We start from the raw sequence: 25,929 nt of genomic DNA, 5'->3' as shown, positions 1-25,929 counted from the left end.
CTGGGATTAAAGGCGTGTCCCACCTCCACCTGGCCATTGCAAGTATCTTTACAGCACACACACAAGTAAAAAATCATCAACTCATAATGAAAGACATCTTGCTGGGTCAGCTCCCGGTTTTGAAGTCAAACCCCACCTTTTCATCCCTCTATGCTACCCACGCTCTATCAGACCTGACACACACTTGTAAGGCCAAGCTTAGTCTTGAGTAGTTGACACATAAAGGAGGGCATCGTCTTGTCTTCCAAAGAACTTGCTGACGGGGCACACATGTGCACATGCAAGTGTGACAACAGAGCCCCACCTCACCACCTCATTATTATCCACCTTCCCACACTTCAAGGGAAGTTGGAGAAAGGGCAGGAGAAAGAGGTAGAAAGACCAGAAAGTCCTCTTTGACATCCACTGAGGTAGATGCGGTTTGCGGGCACTAGAATTCGGGAAGCATCACCTGAGGAAGTGAAGCCAGAAGTGCCTCACCGGCTCATGAAGAGTGAGGTGTGTTAAGCATATGGATGTTTAGGGCCTAGAAAGCACACATAAGTAATCCCTCCCCGGGAATTTACTGTGAGATTTCCAACTTCCCCACCCTGGATCTGGACTGACTGGGCTCAGCATCCCTGGTCTGGACGTGGTGCAATCCTAACTCACACAGATTAGCTGAGCTTGTATCAGGCAGGGCCTATGATGGCTGACACAAATGAGGTGGTATAGATTATATACAGCCTCCCTGTTTCCTCGGGCTCTCTTATTAAATGCAGCGTGTGACAATCCTACCTAACTGCAACCACCTTAAAAGAAGCCAACATTATACCCATCATTGCTGATGAAATAAGTTCTAGTTGAATTTTTCCATCAGGCTATTTCAGACACTATTGCCTAGGGAGGGTCAGGGTCTGTTAGTCCAAGCCTCCTCCAGTATGGCAAATCTGACAGTGTAGCAGCATTCTTGGCATCTTATGGTGGCTGTCCTTGGGAACTGCTATCGTGCACAGCCTAGAAATGCTGCTAATGCTGCCAAGTAAGACAAGCGCACAGTGATTATGGCTGTGCTATGGCTCTGCTTCTCCTCACTGGCATCACAGAAACGGTCATACTATTTAAAAAATAAGTTCCATACATTTAAAAGATATCCGAATGGAGATCATCACAAAAACCTACAACCAGTCAAAATGCAGAGAGCACCTAATCATGGGGCCCCCAGTCCCAACACATCTATAAACAAACCCTGCAGCTAAAGCTCAAGAAACACTGGAGAAGAGGGGTGGAGAAACTGTAAGAGCCAGAGGACCAGGAAGGAGAGCTACCATGAGACAGTGTCTTCTACATATGACAAGGAGCTACACGCATGAAATCTTAACAATTTGGCTGCTTAAGCAAGACTTACACAGTTGACATCCCAAGTGGATAGGGAAATCTCACAAGTCCCCATACCTAGATGAAGAGCTACAGGGAATAAGTGACTACTGAGAGAGGGAGAATCGTCTTCTCCAGGGACGGACTCCCTGATAGGTTATCCAACGGCAAGTGGCAACCCTAACATGTATACATACAAGTAACACTAAATGCACTCAGCAGGGTGTGTATGTGCGATTGTGTGTATGCATATATATATACATATGTGTGCGCATATGAGGTCATGATGTTGAGAGGGAGTGGGTATAGGGTTAGTTGGTGGGTGTAAAAAATATGTAAATACAGTACCCATATATGAAATTCTCAGAAAATAAAAATAAATTTAAAGATATATGTTTTTTAAAATAAACAAGATAGTAAAGAAGAGGTGAGATAAAAAGTTATTTGGAAATAAAAATTAGGAGGAAGAGCAATGCATGGATGTTTCTAGAAGTCTTTCCATTTAGTTTCTAAACAATGTTTTATAAGGTTGGGCCCAAGGAGCTTACAGATAATTCTGGAAATATTGCTGCTGACCTGTTGTGGATCCTGATTAATAAAGCAATGGTCCCAAGGTCCTGAGGGGTTCATGCTCTCTTATGGAGCACCAGCTTGTGGGTGTACTCTCTCTAGCTTCTTGTGACTCAAATACCATCCAAGAATGGTGGGCATACGGGAGCCTAAATATGGCAGAAAGTGTGAGCTGAGCCTGGATCCCCAACCTGTAGCCCTCAACCCTCAGGGAGAGGGGAGCACACTGTGAAGACATGTGAGGTCCCAAGAGCACCCCCGAATAAGGGCAGCCCATGACTGGGACAGAAACTTGGCAGGGCCTGCTTCAGTCCCGGCCTCGGGATGTGCAGCTTCCAAGAGAATCCCACCAAGACAGGACAGTACAGAGCTCTGTGATGAGGCAGTGTGAAGAGGTCATGGGCACCATACAGGGGGCAGACCCTGCGGCCCCTGAACAGGGGAAAGCTACTTGTACCCCAAGTGCCCCAAACCTTAGAGATCATACTGTTCTTGCATATAATCAGAGGGTCCCCATAATCAAGGTAAACAGCTCATGCAGAGCCCACATTGCTCCAGATAACACAAGAGACAGCACAGAGAGCATTCAAAGCACACATCCAAGAGCTCAGACACACATGGCCATCCACAAACTATGCTGTCCACACAGTGAGTCAAAACACCGATTAATCACATAAGGAACACTTTTCAAGTGAACTGGCAAGAATAAAGAACAGTTGAGAAACATGTACAGTGTTTTAGCGCTCAAGAGCATCCTGAGTGGAAAGCCGTCTCCCATACGTGATCTGCTCTGTTGTGAAAGGCTAAGGCTGCTGCCAAATGCTCTTGAGTTCTCTGCTTTCTCTTGCCTAATAAGAGATTTCTGAGGGGTGGGGTGCCAGGAGAGCTCTCGAAATTGCCTCCGTGAGCAAAAGCAAAGGTTCAAAAAGTCATCGGAGCTCAATCGCTGGGAGAAACACACACGTGTGCCAGCAAGAGAGATCATGGAGAATCAGGCCGCGGAGGAGAAGCAGGAAGGGCGAGCCTGAGAGACGGGTTCCTACACCTCTCTCCGTCAGTTTCCCCTCCTGTTCACCACTTGGCCTAGAAGCATCACTTTAACAACACTTTATTCATAACTGGACTTTGTCTCTTGAAACAATCTCCCGGTTCTGGGTGAGCCAGCCAAGTGTTCGCACCACACCGGCGCATGACGGTGCAGAGGTGACTGCACCTCCGGGTTTGTTTAAGGAATAAACAGGTGATGATCTTACAGAAGGTATCCAATCATATAAGCTGTCTGCCAGGAGCAACTTCATCTAGAACTTCCTACCCTGGCCAACCCAAAGAGCCAAACAGAACTGCTGTTTAACAGGGGGTGCATTTTAGTCTGTCAAAAAGAACTGTCTGAAGACCAGGCACAGCAGTGTGAATGCAGTTAATATCACAGTACAATATATGTAAATGTGGTTAGAATCCTATATTGGGTGGGTTTTTTGTTTTTACTATGATTATGGGAAGCAATAGAGGAAGACACCCAGACCAAATTCTGACCTTACCTATAAGCTTTCACCCACACATGTGCTCCCACACACATAGAAACAAATGCACACATGAATACCATGTACATACACATAAGTTTTAAAATATAATAAACTGTAACCATTTAAATTTTAAAAAGCATTATTTTCATGACCTGCACTTGAAATGGAATCACATAGATGCGTATCTGCATGGGCGAGCGCATGCGCGTGTACACACATACACACACACACACACACACACACACACACGAGAGGCTTAGTACAATTTACCACTTGTCTAGAGGACATGATTCCAAAACCAACTCTTGACTCTCCTGCTCCCTTGGTTTGAAGAAGTTCCAAGCGCTCCTTGGCTGTGACCAATGTTCTATCTGCCGGTGTCCTCCCTGCATCTCAGTCTGCCCAGGGTATCCTTATAATGTCACCAGCAACATGCTCAACTCCAGCCTGACCACGAATGAACTAACCACACTGGAAATCACCCTTTGTCCCAGGAAAGCCACATTCTGAGAAACTATTAAGAGATTCAATATATTTGGATATGGAGGGATAACCCAACCACTAGAATCTCCTCAAAAAACAGGGCCCAGAGCTGGCACCGCATCTACATGAGAGCATTTAGCTAGAGATGCAGCTCAGGGGCCAAATGCTTGCATATAGCATTTGTGAAGGCCCGGGATGGATCCCTAGCAAAACACAAAGGCAGGCTTAGTGGTGCAGACCTGTGATTTCCCCTTGAGAGTTATAAGGCATCCTCTCGACATAGCACGTCAGACTTAGGCCAGGAGAGATGAAGCCCTATATCAAAAATTGTTAATTACTTATTAATTTTTTGTTTGTTTTTGTTTTTAGTTTGGGACAGGATTTCTCTGTGTAGCCCTGGCTGTCCTGGAACTACGTAAACCAGGACAGCTTCGAACTCACTGAGAGCCACCTCCTCTGCCTCCCAAGTTCTGGCATTAAAAGGTATGTACCACCACCACCCAGATAATTAATTAATCTTTAAGCCCCTAAGATAAAACTCTAGAAAAGGGTGGAAAAACCTTGTCTTCTGTAAGCCTCTCAGGAGACTCTAAAGGATGCTATTTCTCGAGAACTAATGTTTGTCCACACTGCCCAATGCTTTAAACTGTTTTCTAGTGCTAGCTCTGTGTTGTGTCTTTCAGGGAAATCTGGACCCTCTAGGGTTTTCCATCTCCACTCTTACCTAAGGCGGCTTCCTCTATGGCAGTGGTTCATTGATGCTACTGCTCACATGAAATGTTCTCAAACTGGGATGTCGGTAAGGCCACAGCGGGTGGCTTTCACATATTGTTTAATCTTCTAATGAATATTATAAACTGATTATACTGCCTACATTAAAAAAAACAAAAAACCTAAATTAGAAAGAAAAGAAAAGGAAAGTTAAGAAAAGAAAAGAAAAGAAAAGAAGAGAAGAGAAGAGAAGAGAAGAGAAGAGAAGAGAAGAAAAGAAAAGAAAAGAAAAGAAAAGAAAAGAAAAGAAAAGAAAAGAAAAGAAAAGAAAAGAAAGCTTGAAAGATCTGGCCAATCCGCACTAGGAGACAGCATTAGTGTTTACACATGGATCAGAACTGTCTACCAGAAGCCCATGTGGTCCGTGTGACGCTAGTGGCTGGTGGCTGAGCCTTTAAGGAGGGATGATTCATGAAGGAAGTGAGGTCACTAGAGGGTACCCTCCAAGGGTACTAGAATACCAGCCCCTCCCAACTCTCTATCTACTTCCTGGTCACCGTGCAAAGAACAGATAGACAACAACGAGTGTTCACCTCTGTGACATGCTGCCTGCCCAGGTCTCCACATGACAAAGCTGAGCAACTATGGACTGACGACTCTGAACTGTGAGTCAAAAATAAAACCTTCTTTCCTTTCAAATTGACCGTCTCGGGCATTTTGGCAGAGTCTCAGAAGGTTAAGTCACACAGTCAACACTAAGTTCTCTAAGTTGGCTTCGCCGCTTGCCAGGTAAGCAAGTGAGTTACAGAAGGATTCAAGCACACACCAAAGTTTTGTAGTGTGTGCGCTGTGCAGTGAGGTGAGTGGGCAAGAATACAGGCAGAAGAGATCGGCGCCTCGGTGTGACTCCGTTACTGAACAATGGTGTGTGGAGGATGTGAAGTCGTGATTGTGGGATGTAGCCTATGCCTCCTTCATGCTTACTTTGCACTGAGCGGCTACAACAGACTGTTCTACCATGAACAAGTAGAAGAGAAGTTTATCAACTTAAAGTTACTTTCCAGGGTTGCAAAGAACACAAGGGCAGAGCCTGGCCTGCAGTCTGACCAGTGTGCTTTGAACACACACACACAAACACACACACACACATATACAATAGTATCTACACTGGGGTCATCAGAGATATCATCTCAGATCCCTGCAGGGTAACTCCAGAAGTGACTCTTACTGGAGGGGAGGTTGGTCATTTTGCTCTAGCTGGGCTGTCACTGATTGAATGAAGCCCACCCACCCTAGGGAGAGCTGTCTGCTTCACTAACCAAGTCACACGTAGGTCTCATCTAAATGTCTGAACAGCCTTACAGCTCAGTCAGTGACATGTATCAGAACCACCAAAGCTGCGCATATACTTGAGGTGAAATGGCAAGAATATCGACCCCCCGGGGCCCTGGAATCTATGAAAACGCTCCTGACCCCACGACGGGGGAACCACCCTTATAACATCCCTCCCACTTCCTGCTACTGCTCCAGGTGAACTTCCTCAAGCTGTCCTCAAGGTCGCCACACCGTTAGCAGCATAAAGCTGCACTGCACGCTGCCATGTGCCTAACCACATATGTGCCATTAAAAACATCAACACTGCCAGCGTTGGTGCTGGCAGGGCAACTGAAGCTACCTGCTGCTAGGGAGGCTGGAAAGTGAAACTTGACACTCCAAGAAGCAGGCCTGGCAGTCCCTGGTGGGATGCCCACATTCCCCAGCAACCCCACTCCAAGCGCTTACCCAGGGGGTGGGGAGACGTGTGTTCACATGAGTCTGAGGGCTGAAGGCTGCTCTGCTCCTGACTATGATATACTAGAGGCAGCCCACATATCCACAGGGCAATGGAAGAATAAACTCTACCATCCGGGTGGTAGAATGCTACTAGGCAGTTTTTAAAGGAATAGAGTGTGTGTGCAAATCTCACACTGACTTAGGGGGGCAGGTCTCAGAGTTTACACATTGCGCCATTCTGTCGGCACATTTGGGGGTTAGGGCGTGGAGATAGGTATGTTACAAAGTAGCCCAAGGGACGCTGGAGTTTTGTAGAGTGTGGGAAGAGCTGTGGGGCTGTCCTGAGTCACCTGACTATGCCTGTTAACTTTACCATAGCTACGCAACCCTTCCTCCGGCATTATTTACGACAGGACAGGAATTCCCCCCAAAAACACAAAAGGTTAAAGGAGTTGTATGGCCATCTAATTTATAGACAAAGAAAGGGAACAGTCAAACAGTGGGCGGGCACACTGGAACTTAGAAAGCTCCAAGGAATTGAATGGGACTTGTGGCCCCTGAGGACCACCCGGGATCAGCTGTCTGAGCATGAGCTCCACCCATCCAGCTTTCCACAAGTGGACATCCTAAATGCCTACAGAAAGACTCCCCAAGAACCCTCAACTGGCTTCTTCCTCTTTCTTGCAAGAGTGGGCTGCTGGCCTTGGTCTCAATGGGTACACACACACACACACACACACACACACACACACACACACTCACACACAGAGCATAGGCAGGCGGGCAGGGATCCAGGAAAGGGAGGGGCAGGAGGTAGAAACCAGAACTGGCTCAGAACAATGCTTATCAATCAGGCTGCCCACCACGACACCAGATGGGCAAGATGGAAAAGCAGCAGCATGCTTAAAGAGTCCCAGAATCACGTCTCAGTGTTCAGTTTCAACTCTGTCCTTCCTGTAATTATCGCTGACAGTTCCACAGTTAAAAGCAGGGTGTGTGTGAAAGATTAAGAAGAAGGAGGAAGGAGAAACAAGAGAAAGGAGGATGGAGTGAGGAGAGGAAAAAGACAAGGAAGACAGTAGGGTACACATGTGAAGCTTACGGAGAAGCCCCTAAATAATGTGCTTATGGCAAACAAAGATGAATTTCAGAGAGTGGGTGAGCCCCAAGATTCGGGGACCTTCTGCAAATCAAGTGTTCCTTATTTACTGGAAGCTGCATCTTCCAGGCAATAAAGGCTCAGGCACACAGCTCAGGGCTTCTCTCAAGGATGGTCCAGTTGGAATAACGATAGCCCACGCAGCCCCCATGCCCTCCCCCACGGTCTCTTCCAGACACCACAGGGAACACTCACAGCTCCAGGATCAGAATGACATCTGTCTTGTTCTCATAGACCTCATGCAGGGTGATGACATTTGGGTGCCGGATCTCCTTCAGGATGCTGACCTCCCGCTCGATGTCCTCCCGGCTCACGCCCCGCCGGCTGGACTTGGTCCTCCTTTTCTTGATGAACTTGGCCGCATACTGAAGACCGGTACTTTTCTCACGACATTTCTTCACAACTGCGAACTGTCCACTGGCAGAGAAAGATGGAACAGCATTTAAGGGTCACTGAAGACAGGTTCAGGGCAAGGACATAACATGGGGACACAAGGACTGATTAGGGAAGTTCAAAAGTTTGATAATTAAAAAGGGAGGTGGGCATAGTGTGCATGGTGCAGCTTTACTGAGCCCATTCCCTCTGAGCAATGCCATAAAGTGTAAGGTTTTCTTCCTTCCTTCCTTCCTTTCTCTCTCTCTCTCTCTCTCTCTCTCTCTCTCTCTCTCTCTCTCTCTCTTCTTTTCTTTCTTTTTTCTCTATTTCTTCCTTTCTTTCCTTTGACATATTTGATTGAATAGATAGCTAGCCAATCTGTCTATAATTTTTTTCCCCTCCCAATTCAGACACTCACACACGGTCTGTTTCAACAATCTCTTCTGCAAGTCTAGACAACAGAACAAGGAAAAGGGGGAGGGGTGGAAAGAATAATATTGGTAGAGAACACACAAGAGTCTGCCTTCAGAGACATATTCCTTGCATCGGTGTTAAATACCACAACACAGAAGAGCAAGGTCCACAGACCTCAGAACCAAAGAGCAGAGGAGCAATTTCTTTACCCTGTTCACCCTCCTCCAAGTTGAAATCCCTTTCCAGGGATCTCTGTGTTTCAGGGTTGCTGACTTCAACCCCAGGAACGGGATCATGTGATCTAGACTGAGCCAATCAGTGCACTGTATTCTTCTAACTCCAAATGACAGACACATGACCCATATAAAACCTTCCAGACAATGGGGAGGCAGTCCTTATGACACTCTTTTCATGGACACTGAACAATATATAAAACTCCAAAGTGGCTGCCAGCTATGTGGGATCCGTAGGGATCAGCTTGTGGTTTAAGGGAAACCACTGCCAGGCGTGCAACGGAGGAAAGGAAACCAGGTCTGTGGGACACTACAGAGTGGCTGAGCTGATGGTAGCCTGAACCGATCTATGTAAGTGGACTTTTCAGTACTTAAGCCTTCTGACTAAAGGCAGCTTAATCTGGGCTGTCTTTTTCCTGTAGATAGAAGCATTCTGTAGATAGAACACACAACCAGATCTCATTCCCATGCATGAAGGAGATCAGAAAGGAAGTTAGCAAGACGCCGTGTGGTTAGATAACAGTGAGGCCATGGGATTAAATGGCAGTCCCTCAGAGGTACTAAGACAAAGGAAGAAACATCTGGATCAATTCCCACCCCTCCCTTCCTCTCTGTTGACAAAGGAAGGGTCCAACCACCCCTCAGGCTCTGTACACTTCTGAGCACGTGCTGAAGAGCAGCTATACATGAAAACAAGGAGAAACCTAAATGAAGGGTAATATTTTGATATTAAGAGGGGACAATTCATCACATTTAGCAGCAGAAGTCACTGAAAACTCACTCACACACACACACACTCACACACACTCACATACACATATATCATACATATACACACACACATATACTACACATGCATACACATATACTCACTGATATGTACACATACACACACACATACATACACATATACACAAACACATTCACACATACATATACACATATCACACATACACATTTCATACATACCATACATATACATACACACACATTCCACACATACATGCTCACACATACACACATATATACACATACTACACATTCATACACATTTACACATACATACACATATACACACGCACATGCATACACAAAACAAAGATTATTTTTGCCGCAACTATTTCTTTTTTTTTTTTTTTTTTTTTTTTTTTTTTTTTTTTAGTAAGAATCATGTCCTTCCATTTCCCTCTCCTGTAGCAGAACACTGGAGAACCAGGATTGGCTGTTATGAACTCACTGGCTGGCTGAGAACCAAGACAGGATGTGACTATCTCAGTCACTTTACAGTTTTCCTGGGAACCCCACACTGGTTTCTGTTGAGGGTAGAGGGTAGCAGAGAGGAGCTCCCACAACCTGTATAGGAAGCAGGTTTACATCGGCTTGAGAGTTCAGAGAAGACATGCCAAGTGGTCCTCACTTCACAATTACATCATCAGGCCCCACCAAGCACACTCAAAAGGATGCAGGACAGAGAGGCCCGGCTGGGACAACCAATGACTATCCCAGACACCTTGTGTGGGACTTTTCATTTTCTGAGTGTTTCTTTTCTCTCCTCCCCCCCCCCCCCGTTCTCAAGGATGTGATTTTCCTGAGGATCAAAGGCTCCAGGCTCCCCTATCTATCGTTTCCTTCCACCCTGGATGCAAAATGCCTCACAGAGTTGATGCACTGCACTGGGATACAAGGCTGGCATTCTGAAAACCAGAGTATTAAAAGGAGTACATTGTGTTATAATAAGCCAATTGAGCTATGTAGAAGCTACAAACCCAGACCACCCAGAAGCTATTAACATGGCCTTACTTCAAATTCCACCAAGTGGTGATATCAAGATCAAACTCTCTTGAAGCATTTGTTGAAGTAGAGGGATGTGTGAATCTGCTTTCCATTGCTATGACAAAATACCTGACATATCTTATCAAGAGAAAAGGTTTGTCTCATAATTTCAGATGACCCAGGTCCTTATCAACTAGCCTCATTGTTTGAAGCTTGATGTGGGAGCTTCAAAATATGGCAGGAGCACTTATCAGACCAAAACCTTTCATGTCACGATCAGAAGGAGAGCGAGTGAGAAGGAAGCCAGGCTCTCATAAACCACATTCAAGAGCATGGAACCTGTGATGGTTTGTATATGCTCGGCCCAGGGGATGGCATTATTAGAAGGTGTGGCCCTGTTGGAATAGGTGTGTCACTGTGGGTGTGGGCTTTAAGACCCTCATCCAAGCTGCCTGGAAGTCAGTATTTATCTAGCAGCTTCCAGATGAAGATGTAGAACTCTCAGTTCTGCCTGAACCATGCCTGCCTGGATACTGCCGTGATCCTTCCTTGATGATAATGTACACTGAACCTCTGAACCTGTAAGCCAGACCCAATTATCATTGTCCTTATAAGACTTGCATTGGTAGGGGGCTGGAGAGATGGCTCAGCAGTTAAGATCACTGACTGCTCTTCCAAAGGCCCTGAGTTCAATTCCCAGCAACCACAAGATTGCTCACAACCATCTGTAATGGGATCTAATGCCCTCTTCTGGTATGTCTGAAGATAGCTACAGTGTACTCACATACAAAAAATAAATAAATCTTCAAAAACAACAACAAAAATGACTTGCATTGGTCACGGCATCTGTTCACAGCAGTAAAATCCTAACTAAGACACACCCCATGACCTAAACACCTGTCATGGGGTCCCACCTCTTAGAGGTTCCCACACCTTTCATGCATGAGCCGCTGGAATACCCAAATTTCAGCAAGGGAAAGTTGGCTTAATTGAAGCTCTAACAGATGAAGTGTTTAGAAGTCCTGACAATAGTACAAGTCTTCAGTGACAGCTATTACTAATCTGCAAAAGCTGAAATTATTTCAGCATACTACTTGCTTTTTATCTCAACACAATGTAATATTACCCTCAAAATACTACTTTCCACCAATGTTCCCCTTAGGGGATGATAGTAGGGTGGGCTAACAGGACCAAAAGAAAGAAGAAAATGCCCACAGGAGGCTGAATTGCTGAATGTGGCTGCTGGCTCCACTCTTCCTGACATCATCTCTCCACTCTTTCTCACTGTCCCTGCCCAGGGTGTGTTGCTGCTACAATAGAAAACCACAGGCTGCAGGCCTGGAAGCTGAGGGCCACAGGCTGCACACAGTGCTGGCAGCTGTGTGCTCTGGGTCACACCCACCGCCCCACTGTCATCTCCTCAGGAGCATTTCCTTGGGCAGCCAGCCCACTAAAAGATGGACTCCGGAAACAAGGAGTTTTCCGTCTTAGTTACCTTATGGTTGCTGTGATGAGATACCATCACCAAAAGCTACTTGGTGGGGAGGCATGGCAGGTGGAGCACAAAGCTGGGAGAGCAAACTGGAAGTAGAATGAATCTATATGATCATCGGCGCCCCGGCCCGGTGACATACCTCCTCCAGCAAGGGCTGTACCTCCTAAACCTCCTGACAGCTTCGCCATCAGGGAAAGAAGAGGTCAAAGATCTGAGCTTGTGGGGCATTCCCATCCAGACACCACATCCCCAGCTCATCACAGACAACTGCAGCAGAGGCTACAATGGGTCACTGGCTGATGGCTGCTAGGGTTCTTTACTTCCTTGGCAACCAGCTCTCAACCGCGGCTCGATTGGCACCTGCTTTCCACCCAATTTGGACTCTGAAGATAATGCTTCCCTAGCAGCCCAACTACCAACAACAAAGGTAAAAAGAGTTTTATGAAAATACTTCTAATTCGAGGGTCCCAACATAACAACATGATCCAACTCAGAGATTAGACCAGAACCGGAAGGGTACTAGCAATTGCTGCTAGCCCATCAAAAGTTTAGACATGAAGTGGTGTGGCTTCTGTGCTTGGGAACAGTCTGGACCCGACATGCTGAATTTTCATGAGACAGCAGTGTGGAGCCGTATTGTGAGGTCTCCCTCTAACAGTTACTCCTAAGTTCCCTGTCAATACTTGGGGCACTGTTTAACGAAAGGTCTACTGATTTTACTTTCTGTGCATGAGTGTTTGCCCGCCTTGTGCACCTCATGCATGAAGTACCCATGGAGACCAGAAGAAGGCATCAGATCCCTGGAACGAACAGTTCTGAGTCACCATGTGGATGCCAGGAACCAAATCTGGATCTCCTACAAGAGCAAAAACTGTTCCCAGCTGCTGAGCCATCTCTCCAGCCACCTTGCAACACTTTGATGCGCGTGCACACACACACACACACACACACACACACACACACACACACAAATGTTGAGTTGCTAGGAAACACACCCTAGCTGAGGACCTTCAACATAACATATGGTTCCCTCCTTAGCTGAGCTCTTACACTGACCCATCCGTCCTCTATTCTGCATCAGGTTTTGGTCTGGTCTGTTGGGGAACGGGGCTCATTGTATTTTTTAGCTTTCTGTAGCATTTCACCATTTTAGATGCCCTCCTGTGCTGTTTATTAAGCTAGGAAGATTAATGTGCCTCACAGAGAAAACAGGCATACCAGTTAGAGCCTCACTCGGGGGGGGGGGGGGAAGGAGCTGTTACTGTGCGTTCCATGTCAGTAAAGCGACACTATGCATTAGATGAGGGCCTATAAATGGAAATGCACTTAAAAAGGCTTATGCAGCATGCTTGCAGAAATGCTGTGAACAGGCTCATAAGAACCTAGAGCTGCATTTCCTGGGGAGTAACAGCCCAGTGCCTGCCACTAATTAATAGGCACAAATTTCCCTGAAAATGGAATGCACTACAGCATTGCAGATGGACAACCAATTCATTCAACACAAAACCTCTCAATTGATTAACCGATTAACTAATTTCAATCAATAACCAGTCATTGAGTGATTTCAGTTAATTCAAGTAATGGACATGAACTCTCCGGTGGACAGACACATAGTACTGAGATATATCCATACTTTAAAGAGTTCCAGGGATGTAGGGCTGCTGATGTGACTCATCCACAGAGCGCCTGTCTAACAAGTGCAGGACTCTAGGTTGGTCCCCAGCGCTTGCTGTGCTGCCATGAGGACCTGGTTCCATATCCCCAGCCCCTGTGTTAAAACAAAAAGTTAAACAAGGTGGCCACCAATCCTGGCACTAAAGGCTGGAGACGGGAGAATCCCCAGACCCAGCTGGCCATCCAGCTTAGCCTGTCAGTGTGTTCACGGGGAGACCCTGAGTCAAATAATAAAGTACAACAGCTACTGAAGGCAATGCCTGATATCAACCTCTGACCCATACATACAAACATATGCACACACTCATACACATGCTGTGTGCATGCGCACGCACACACACACACACACACACACACACATACGTACACACACACACACGTGAATAGACACACAAATATATACACATATATACACAGAGATACAAAACAATACTTTTAAACCACAAATCTTATTAAAAAGAGGAAAATCTTAGCTTATAAGAAATAACTGCCATCAAGGTTCCCTGTCCAGCTTATTACTATACAGCATTTGGCCACGACCCTGATCATTATTGTCACCATAACCCTACAAGGCCGGTGACATAGCTCCCCTTAGGGACAGCCACAACGCTCTAGGACTGTCACCCCTTCCACCAATGAGAAAAACAGCACCTGGGAACATTTTATAAATTGCTTATCTATCACACATGGGTAAAGCTGCAGGAATGTCACATTGGTCCTAGTCCCAAGCCCAGTGGCTGTGGTAATGTCTACATACCGCACCGGGCTGACACCCCACTGGGGGACAGATCTTTCCAGGGAAAGTCTCTGAGAGGAAGATGCACTCTGAAGGCTTTGTGGATAATTCCACAAAGTTAAGGTCACGCACCTCTCCTCTCTCGTTCTCTCATTCTCTCTCTCTCTCTCTCTCTCTCTCTCTCTCTCTCTCTCTCTCTCTCTCTCTCTCTCTCTCTCTCTCTCTCTCTCTCTCTCCCCCTCCCTCTCTTTCCCTTTCCCTCTCCCCCTCCCTCTCTCTCTCTCTGAAAACGCAATGCCTTAGTTAATTAAAACCAAAATTTGGAGATGCTCCAAGGAGCTCCGCAACAAAAAGTGACCTGCCTTTGTGTAATTGCTGAGAAAACACTCTACAGGTTGGGCATCCCTAATCGAAACACCAAACTATCCAAAATCCAAAATTTTCATACTGAAAATTAAAGATGTTGCATAAAGTATCTTCTGGTCACACATGTGGGGTGCATGTGAAACAAATGAATTCCATGTCTCCTATGGGTGGTCCCATCCAGGAATTCTTCCCTGTACCTATGCAAGCATTCTAGAATCAGTTGGAAGACGAAAACCATTGTGAGCGGTGTGCACTTGAAACTGCAGGCTGCCTAAGCAGAGTTCAACTCCAGGTACATAAGGCACACCTGCCTGTGAGACACAGGGGCTGTGTATGGTAGGATCTACGTCGTTCACCCAACACTGAAAATGAACAGCCCCAACAGGTCTAATGTTCAAATATAGTCACATGAGAACAACTCTGCTCATGGGGACGAAAGGTTCGGTTCCACTACCAGAAAAGTGCCTCATGGCTGTAGGTGTGCCTGAGCAGGATTCGGTTCCACTACCAGAAAAGTGCCTCATGGCTGTAGGTGTGCCTGAGCAGGAACAGCTTCCTTGTGATGTAGAGAGAGGTACGGGTGGAGGAATGGGAAAGGGAGAAGGAAGAAGTGTGGGGAGGAAAGGGTAAAATGGGAAAGGAGACAGAAATGTAAAAAAAGATGACATACTAAGCGTAGAAAGGCACACTGTGACAAGACATGATGGTGCCCAATCCAGGTCTAACAATGTCGCGCTTCTCCGCCGCGCCCCAAGAACATGCTCTCAGCCTGTACAGGGGGTACAGATTCAGAACGGCGACTGGGAGAGAATACTTCTTTTACCTTTGATTTTACAGCACACCTGCAATGAATGTGTGGGCGGCCTGCGTGGGAATTCATTAAACGCCAGCCCCGGGTGGTACCCGTTCCCTCCGAACACCTTCTTGACAAAGTCCACACTGGGAGCCACTCTCTGCCTCCCCATTAAGGAGCTACAGTGAAAAGCAGTCAGGCTACACATCAGCAAGATGAAAAGCTTTAAAGTTTTAAAAGTCTTATTGTAAAAGGAAAATCTATGTGAACTGTTCTGGGACTCAGGAAAGACGAGCATGGGTTTCCTTAGGAGCAAGCAGCAGCTCAGGTTGCCATGACACAGGGAGACACAGCTTCCCAAGTGGATAAACAGCATCCTGTTACCCAGGGAACCCCAAGAAGGCCAAGGTCAGGAGCAAGGTGGAAAACAGAGTGGCCTGGGGGTGGGGAGGCATGCAAATACCACAGTGGGTGGAGGGGAGCAGGGCAGATGTGGGTTCCTGAGAGCATCAGCATCCTGAGGATGGCATCACACAGCAGAACATCCAGAACAACCTGGGCCTCCGGGGTGGACTCAAAGAAGCCGGTGGGCGGCCAAAACACCCTCCTCAGAATTGCTGCTCTGTTGCTGGTTTCTGGAGACAGCCTCTCACGTAGCCCATACAGGGCCTGGACTCCTGATTGTCTGCCCCTTGTCTTCCATGGAAACATAAGGGTTTCCAGATCCCTCTGGTAGAACACGTCTAGAGTTCATAAGACCTGGAGAGAGTTTAGGGAAAACTGATAAGCCGTCCTGACTGACAGCTGCTGTGTTCAGGGTTAGACCTGGCCCTTGTCCCAGGCAACAGGACGTAACATGTGGCACTTCCTTTGTTTGAGGCTGTTGTTAACCCTCAAAACAAAACCCTCAAAAAGTTATGTTTTTAGACTTGGAGCATTTAAGTCCAGCATTCTGGAAGTTGCGGGGTCCTCTCTCCCAGTGACACCGTCAGCTTTTTGGAAGTAAGACTGTACTACACCCACTGCAGGCTTTAGGGCTGAACTCAGAAACATATCTGAGGCTAGGATGTGCTTGTGGTCAAGCCCCTCTGTGGATGGAGCTGAGCAGAAAGGTGGGCATGGGAGATACCAGGACTGGTGTAGCTCCTCCTGGGGCTCTGCTGTACTAGACAGCGGCTAAGTCTGGCCTGGGAGAGGAGGTCACTGTCGCCTTCGGGCAACCGGCCAAAGGGCTGCCCTGGTAAATCCACGGGTCCATGAGAGCCGTGTCCCAGCTGATACCAGCTCTCACCATAACACAGTGTCTGCAGCTGTTCTCTGCTGACTGAGTGTTCAGTCCGTTGTGCTAGATATTTCTGGCGGCATCTGAGAACAGACTGGGAGAAGAATAGAGACAGAGACGTGCTGGACGCCGGCCAGCTGTCGTGTGGACTGATTTGGTTTTGGTTTGAGGGGGAGTTTGTCGGTAGTCACTGGATGGAAGCTGGGCCTTGCTCATTAGCCCTGAGCTATCCATCCATCACTCAGTCCTTTTTTATTTCTGGTGTGGTACGGGGGTCTTTCTATGGAGAGCAGGTTAGACTTGAACTTGTGATCCTGCTGTCTCCAGGTTTGTGACACAAGGTCCAACCGGACCAACTCTTAAGTCCTCAGAGTAGCAGAGGCCCATGATGTTTAAGTGGCAGGTGGCAGGGAGAAGTGTGGGTCCTGGGTAGCCTTTCCACACATTCGCCAAATGGGGAGCTGATGGATACACTGCTGGGTTTTCTTGTTCTTATTCAGTTTAGTTTCATTCAATTCTTCCCCCCCCCCCCCAAATAAAGCCTCACTATGTAGCCCCAGGATGACCCTGCACTCACAATCCACCTGCCCCCACCTCTCAAACCCTCAAACCACAGGCGCACACCACCATGTCTGTCCGGCTTACACTGCTATTCTGTTCCAGGCTCCTGTGCCCAGGGTCCTCACCGCCTAAGTAAACAAGACTGGCTCAGAGGTCCTGACAGTTCGGCAACGTACGACCCTCAGGGATATCCAGGACATAAGAGAACTTCTAAAGGCTCCAAGGCTGGGTGTGGGAACAGCAGGTCTCATGTGCAGCTGGAAGCTGTGGTGGGACCTACGCTCGCTCGCTCGCTCGCTGTGCACAGCACCAACCCTAGGACCTCACACCACAAAGCAAGCCTGGAGCCTTATCTGCTCATTGTTTGTTTTTCCTTAAAGCTGAAAGAGAAGGAACAAAAGGCTGATGCAAAATGTCACTTAACACAATCCAAACAGGGTCTCTGGTGGACTCCAGATACAGTAAGTGCCACATTAGAGTCACACTGACCACCAAGTCGAGTTTTATGAAAAGCAAAAATGCCCTGTAAAGAAAGTGCATCTGAGCTAAACCTGCAGAGACTTGATGCCCCAGGGAAGGGGGACTGGGGGGAGGGAGAGTGGAGGGTGGGGAATGAGAGAGCAAAGGCAGAGGCAAAGGGGAGGAGAGATGGGGTGAAGAACTCGAGTGGGGAGGGGAGCAGGTAGGGGGTAACCATTTGGAATGTAAATAAATAAAACAATCTGAAAAAATAAAAGTTGATCTCAAATCAAAATAAAATAAAATGCAAAAAAAGAAAAAAAGAAAAAAAAAGTGCACCTGCGGGTCACCGGCATTCATTCCGCCATCATTCCGTGGACAGGACCACATCACAGGGACAGAGACTGGAGCTTCCTGCCTCAAGATAACATTCCAGCCACGGGGATCGGGCTGTTTGAGTATTCTGACTTCACCATGTTAATCCCTTGAGCCCTTCCTATTATTTGACCACGGTGACTCTATCTCCTTTCAGCTACTGGGACAAAGTTAACTAGGCCAAAAGGTATAATCTGCTCCGAACTCTGCGGGGTGCTCTCGGGGGACAAGTGAGAAAGAGGAGCACCCTTCATGTGTCCCTGCACGAAGAGAGCTGCATGAAGAGAGAGAACCCTGCCAGGAGCTCAGCTGAAGTTCCTTATTCCAATAGAAGGAGGGGGAAAAAGCCAGATTTCTTCCTAGAGCCAAGATTCAAGATGGAGAGCCATCAGCTCGAGGGAAGAGGGAGCCAAACCAAACTTTGTCAGCCTGTCTGCTGTGCAGCTCAGAACTCGCTGCAGCACCCACCGGGCTCAGAAGGCAGACTGAGATGCAGCCTGTGGAAAGGCTTGGCGGGTGAGACCACTGTGCAAGCATGAGGGCCTGAGCTCAGATTCTCAGCACTCACAGTAAGGCAGCATTAGCATGGCTGCAGGTGCCTGTAACCCCAGCCTGTGAACAGGTTGGGGTGCGGGGAGTTGTTCATGGAGGCTTGCTGGCAGCCAGCCTACTGGAAAAACAGTGAGTTCCAGATTCAGTCACAGATCCTGCCTCAGGGGACTAGGGCAGAGAGTGATCCTGTCTCAGGGGACTAAGGCACAGGGCATGTGACACACGAGCATAGGGACGGACAGACGGACGGACACACACATAACACACAAGCGAGCACGGCTTACAGAAATCATGGGAACCCCTACTGTGGCTCTCTTCTGAGAAACGTGGGCAGACCTAACAAAAGCATCCATTTTCATTGTTCCCTCTCTTTTAGGTAGAAAGAGTTTGCGGGTGTGCTCTTCTTACAGCTGGGCTGGGGACAGCGAGTCCCACGGAGAACAACTAGCTTCATCATGCCCTGTCAAGATCAGGTGCATGGTGGGAAAGAGTCTGGGCATGGGTACCTTGAAGACACTCAAGTACACCTCGCCATGCTAGCATGGCTGCCAGCATAGCTGCACGGCCGGCGTGTCTCAACCACGTTTGAGTCAATGCAACTCTGCAGACTCGGGCACCCACAAGCAAAGCCTCTGCTCGGTTGACCTGCTCTGGGCACTGGGGCCACAGGCTCAGGTCTACCATTGCTGACTGGCTGTCTGCCTGGCCAGGACAGATCCTTTCCAGAGCTCCTGGCCAGGTCCTTTCCTGTGATGTCTACAGATCGGTGAGTCAGGTGGGACAGTAAGGGGCAGGTAGGAGCTGAGCAGGTCACTTCAGGCCACATGAGGCAAGCCTGGCACACAGCGTCCCTGCTGGAGTTACTGAAGTGAGAGCCACTCTGATAAACGTGAAATAAGATCACTGAAAGAGAAACCGGAGCTCCCTGAAAGCCTGGGTGCTCGCTCCCTGCAAGCAGAACTCTCTGGAAGCCTGCCAGGAGGACGGACCTCACCCCAGGGATCTGATCCTGACACACATGAGGCGAATGGTGAGAGCCCTGAGGTAACTGTAAATTCCGCAGCCAGGAGACCGGATGCTTTGACAATATTCCTACTCTGAGGAACTGGGTGTCCACAAGCACAAACATCTTAAGCTAAACAGAAGAGAAAAGCAAAAGCAATGGGTGTGTATTAGGTTTGTGACAACCTCTAAAATGGGGAGGCTGAGCAAGCCCAGTGACCTTCCTAGAGTGATGCTCGGACATAGGACATCTGGGAGACTTGGGGTGACCAACTGTAGTGGGGCCTGTAAAGAATCCACCACAGCTTCCGAGGACCACGAACAGGCCCTGTATGAGTTCCTTTTTGGTTGCCATGATAAAACACCGTGACCAAGAGCGACTTACAAAGAGTTTGTTTTGGCTTACAGTTCCAGAGAGAGCAGGAAGCTAAGAGACCACATCTTCAGAGCAACCAGGAAGCAGAGGGGTGAACCAGCAGAGGTAGGGGGCTATACAATTTCAAGCCCACTCCCAGGGATGTACTTCTTCCAGCAAGGGTTCACCTCCTAAAGGTTAGTGACCTCCTCAAACAGCGTCATCAACTGAGAACCAAGTGTTCAGATACAGGAGCCACCACAGGCCAAATGGAAATGGCTAGGGTGTTGTAGCAACAGACAACTTAACAGGGATTGGCATACATTTAAGTGATCACATACATGAGATGCCTGTTAGCCTGCTTCCTGTCACTGTGACAAACTGTAGCAGAGAAGGGTACTCTACTTCCCCTGGAGTCTTGGCAAGGAACTGACCACGGTCAAAATCTATCAAAATCATTCTAAGTACTTGTGATAATTCATTAAGTTCTTACTGCAAATGAGTGAGTCAATCTGACACCCTAGCTGTTAGCTGTTGCAATCTCCTTTGCTGCCCTCATGACCACACACAAAATGATTGTGCATCAAATAATAGCCAGCTAGACTGCCCTTTGGCCAGCAAAAGCCATTCTGAACTCTCTGCAGTGTCTAAGAAAACTGCACAACAATCCCAGATGATTGTTCATCTCCTGAAGGCACAGGCTCAGCCAGGCCCATTTCAGTTTATATCACACATTTTGCTAACCCAGGCCTGGATGAACCTACAGCCATTTACACCTAGACCTGAGAGGGAGCACTTCCCCATATCCCAGCAGACGGAACTGTGACAGAAACTAGAGGCAAGGCTGTGATTGGTGCAAGCACAAGCCTTCATTTGCATGTGAGCTGTGCTATGATTGGCCCAAGCAGCTTCTCTGGATTCTGTGGTGAGTGGGCTGCCTTCCCTGGTGTTGCAGCATCAGGTCCAATAAAAGACTGGTCCTGAGTAGTCCTTTTTTTTTTTTTTTTTTTTTTTTTTCTTTGCCTACTGGAGTAGTGTTGGCCAAATTGATTAACCGGAGAAAAGGGCAGGCATTGGCAGAGGTATCTGCGACAGGGAAGCAGGTGAGCAGCAGGTGAGCAGCAGGTGAGCAGCAGGCAGATCAAGCTGCTCAGCAGTGAAGTCAGTACCTGACTGACAGCTGATTACAGCAGTTACAGCAGGAGCAGAAGACGGACAGCTGAGGCTGGGAAGGACAAACATCTGTAAAGATCTGGTGGACAGAAACTGCAGGGTCTGGCTACTGGGACAGTCCGAAAAAACTATCAAGTTTTGAAGGACAAGACCCTGTGTCCAGGAGCTGTAACACTGGTCACTATCAACAGCTGAGCACTCCTAATACCTAAGCCCATCTGGAAGCTGTAACACCAGCTATAGCCAGAAGTCCCAGCTTCCCAGGCCTACGCAAAAGCTGTTAACACTTCTAGAACCAAAGGTCCAAGTGTCCTAGGCCTGCACAGGGTGGTGACCCTCGTAAAGGCTGGGGGGTCCTGACATCAGCTACACAAAGACCTTGAAAACAGTAGGGCACCATCTGCAGCCCTTCTCACCTCCTTGCTATTGCTGCACTCTTCTGTCAAAGAGCAGAGGCTTCACTTCTCAACAGATGGGGATGTAACCACCTGCTGTGAGGTCATGGTGATGTAACCACCTGCTGTGAGGTCATGGTGATGTAACCTGCTGTGAGGTCATGGTGATGTAATCATCTGCTGTGAGGTCATGGTGATGTAATCACATGCTGTGAGGTCATGGTGATGTAATCACTTGCAGTGAGGTAATCATTCAGGAATAACATATATTATGTACAGGAAAAATCCAAGTACTATTTGTTCTGCAGAGAATAGCTTGTTAGAAAACCAGGCATCAGAAGCAAGACTTAACCAAGCCAAGGAGACAGAGGAGGGCCTAGCTTTCCATTCTTGTTAGTGTGCAAAGGAAATACTGCAGGCTGTGTCAGGGAAGCCTTCTTGCTTCGGAGCTCACATTTAAGCCACTATGCTGAATGAAGTGACTTACAGGGCCATGAGCAGTACAAGAATTTCCAAATCTTGTACTTCCAGTAAAGGAGAAGGTTTCCAGCTGTGCCATGGATGAAACACATGAAACACAGAAGCAGGAACCTCATCTTTTCGCCTCAGTGAACTCTAGTACTGGCAGAGTGGGCAGTTCAGTCTCAGACCATGGAATCCCAAACTTTTAGTGTTGATGTTTGATTGACAGGCCCAATCACGAAAGAGAACAATAATTGGATAGGATTATTAGTTTGTATTATTTTTTATCAGCATCATTACTGCCTTAGAATATTATAGGGAAACGGGCACAGAGACAGCAGAAAGTCATGTGTCCTCTGGAATCATATTTAGAATGTTGGACGGCAGTGCTGGGATGAAGGTCAGTGCTTGCCTAGTATTCACCAACCACAGAAGCATGTACACAGAGTTCAGTGGTCATCTTAGCACTTCAGAGAAGTGGAGGTAGGAGGGTCAGACATTCAAGATCGTCCTGGGCTTCTCGTGGCCCTGTGATAGATAGATAGATAGATAGATAGATAGATAGATAGATAGATAGATAGATAGATAGCAGACAAGCAGATACATACATACATACATATATATACACATACATGGATAAATTGATACATACATGGATAGACTGACAGCAGACAGACACATACATATATAAATATACAAACACACATACATGGATGGTTGCATGCATTGATTGATAGATACATACATACATACATACATACATAGACAGATATATAGAGAGGTAGATGGATGGATGGATGGATGGATGGATGGATGGATGACAAGATGTGCAGTCACTATCTCACTGACTCACCATTAGTGACATCTGGGTAAAATGGAATTGCACTTTGCACTTAATCAAGTTCTGACTCCCTTAAACGCACGCAATTAAATCGCACACAACAAAACCCCTGAAACTTCCCTCTTACTGTGAAGTTAATTCAGTATCTACACTAACCCATACAAGTGCCCAGTAGTGTCAATTATCTATTTAGAAAACTTGCCTAACCATATTGCCTCCATATCATTGTAGAAAAATGGAGGACAGCCATGCGGCCTTCGTCACCGGGACACACACACACTTAAGTTTTAAGGCAAACATCTATAAATGCAGTGGCTTCAAGACAGAGCTGCCTGAAAGGAATACACAACAAGTCACAAGCGCAGACGGTCTGTGCAGTTTAAAATTCTGTAGTCCCCGCTTCAGTAAAGCAAAATAAGACAGGCCAAACTAGCTTCAATAACACACTTTATTCCAGTAAAATACCATAACTCACACATTTAGACACTATGAGATTTCTTTCTACTTTTATTTATTTATTTTTCTAGACAGGGGCTCACTATGTCGTGCTAGGTAAGCTAAGCTCACAAGAGACCCATCTGCCTCAACCTCATGCACCGTCATGCCCTGCATCCCCTCCCCCTTCCCCTCTCGGGTGCACACTTGGCACTCACAGCACAGCCCAGTACCCATACTCAGTGGCTACAAACAAGGAGCGGCTGTTGTGTACAGCAACACAGCCTGAAGCTAATTTTATAGCTATAATATAAAACTGGGACACAGCACAGTATTTATAGATGGGAAGTAGACGAGATCCTTCTGAGGTAGGAGGGATGTAAACCACAGCTAATTCAGCACCGTTGTCACCAGAAGGGAAAGTGTGAGGGTCTAGAAGGGCCAGGCTGTGCACCCCGGATAATGTCCCTTAAAATATATAAAAATCAACAAAGGGAACAGAAGAGACAGTTTACAGGGTGGGAGAGAATCTTCGCCAGTTATAAAACTGACAGGGACAATCGTCTAGAATCTATAAGGAACTCAGAAATTAAAAACTAAAATATAAAACAGATCAGACAACCAACAAATGGGCAAATGAGCTAAACAGACAGCTCCGGAAAGTATAAAGACCAATGTCCGAGAAAGACTTGAGCATGTGTTCAACACCCTTCCTTGACTGTCAAATGAAAACAACATTACGATTCCATCTCATCCCAGTCAGGATGGCTATCACCAAGAACAAGTGGCCACAAATGCTAATGAAGATGTGGGCAAAAAGGAACCCTGATTCATTACTGGTGGGAGTGTACGCCTGTGAGGCCACATTGAAAATCAGGACTGAGGCTCGTCAATAAACGACTATTCCAGCAAGAGGCTGCAGCAGAGAAAGGCATTTGGTGCAAAGCCTGCGTCCTGAGCTTGATCCACGTATTCACAGGATGGAAGGGGACAATTCCTGCAAGCTCTCCTCTGACCTCCACACATTTGACACGGCACACAGGCATGCGTGCACACACATGCACATACACACAAACAAACACACACAGCAACACCGCATAATTTTTAAAAGTTTCTATGTCACTCCTGGGACAACTCTCAAGGAATGTATAAGTCATCATGAAATGCTAAACCACAGAGATACCTGCACAACCATGTTCATGACTGCAATAACCACAGCAGCCAAGTCACAGTACCAGACTTGACATTCATCAATAGGTAAGCGGAGAAAGAAATGCAGTACATACATGCAGAGGAGTTATATTCAGCAATTAAAAAAAAAAAAAAGGAAAATTGGATAATGGGCAGGAAAATGAAACCAGAGATCATGCTAAGCAAAATGAGCCAGGTTCAGAAAGACAAACATTTTATGCTACCTCTCACAAGTAAAATCTAAATGTGTGAGGTAGAGAGGAGGGGGAGCCTGCGTCTAAGTGTGTGTTATATGCATGACATAAAAGCACAAGGGTGACTATAAGAAAACAGAAAACCAGTGTGGCGTCGGGGACTGGAAGGGGGCTGGAAGGGGACAGATAGAAGTAAACCGTGATGGTGCGACATTAACAAAAATGTCTTACATTTTAAGAGATAAAAAAGTGACTTTTTCAAGCCCTGTATGTGCACTAAGAAGGTTTCCTTTTTACACACACACACACAGACAGACACACACACACAGATATATAGATATATAGATATAGATATAGATATATACTCTGCCACCTTTCCTATGGAAGTCAACTGATATCAGGCACACCACAAGAAGCATTCGTATGCCCGGAGGCCTAGGCCAAGTCTCCATACAACCTTCTCCACCAACTCCTGCTGGGATCACCACTGGTTCCTGCACGCTAGCTTAAGGCTCCGAAAGACAGGACATCGGTGCACACACAGCAGTCCACAAGGCAATCAATAGGTGTCCGGCTTCAGTGTGGAAGCAGATGTAGGGAAGTTTCTGAGGTGGTCAAGGAAGAGGAAGCAGGTATTCTGGCCCGTGGAGCAGAGTCTTGAGAATCAAAGGTGGGATTAAGACTAGAATCTCTACACACAAGTTTCTTTTTGTTTGTGTTTGTTTTTTTGTTTAGCATTATGTTACTTATTTTTTTCTTTTTTCAATTTTGATTAGGTATTTACTTCATTTACATTTCAAATGCTATCCCCAAAGTCCCCTATACCTTCCCCCACTGCTCCCCTGCCCACCCACTCCCCCTTCTTGGCCCTGGTGTTCCCCTGTACTGGGGCATATAAAATTTGCAAGACCAAGGGGGTCTCTCTTCCCAATGATGGCTGACTAGGCCATCTTCTGCTACATATGCAGCTAGAGACAGGAGCTCTGAGGGTACTGATTAGTTCATATTGTTGTTCCACCTATAGGGATGCAGACCCCTTCAGCTCCTTGGGTATTTTCTCTAGCTCCTCTACTGGGGGCCCTGTGATCCATCCGATAGCTGACTGTGAGCATCCATTCTGTGTTTGCCAGGCACTGGCATAGCCTCTGAAGAGACAGCTATATCAGGGTCATGTCAGCAAAATCTTGCTGGTGTATGCAATAGTGTCTGCGTTTGGTG

At 46.9% G+C, this 25,929-nt stretch overlaps 1 protein-coding gene across 5 annotated transcripts in view; it reads right to left on the bottom strand.

Annotated features, from left to right (window-relative positions):
- Positions 1–25,929, bottom strand: part of Dapk1 (death associated protein kinase 1) — a 168,147-nt gene that overhangs the window by 63,557 nt on the left and 78,661 nt on the right. For all 5 annotated transcript variants that reach the window (XM_029547439.1, XM_021215999.1, XM_021216000.1 and 2 more), the window contains exon 3: positions 7,771–7,992. In XM_029547439.1, coding sequence (XP_029403299.1) covers positions 7,771–7,992 — 222 coding nt within the window. The remainder of the gene's footprint in view (positions 1–7,770; positions 7,993–25,929) is intronic.

Source organism: Mus pahari, chromosome 16 (genome assembly GCF_900095145.1).
Source record: "Mus pahari chromosome 16, PAHARI_EIJ_v1.1, whole genome shotgun sequence".
In the NCBI taxonomy this organism is placed as follows: domain Eukaryota; kingdom Metazoa; phylum Chordata; class Mammalia; order Rodentia; family Muridae; genus Mus; species Mus pahari.
Note: the sequence above shows the minus strand (reverse complement) of the source record. Positions and strands in the feature narration are given on the sequence as shown.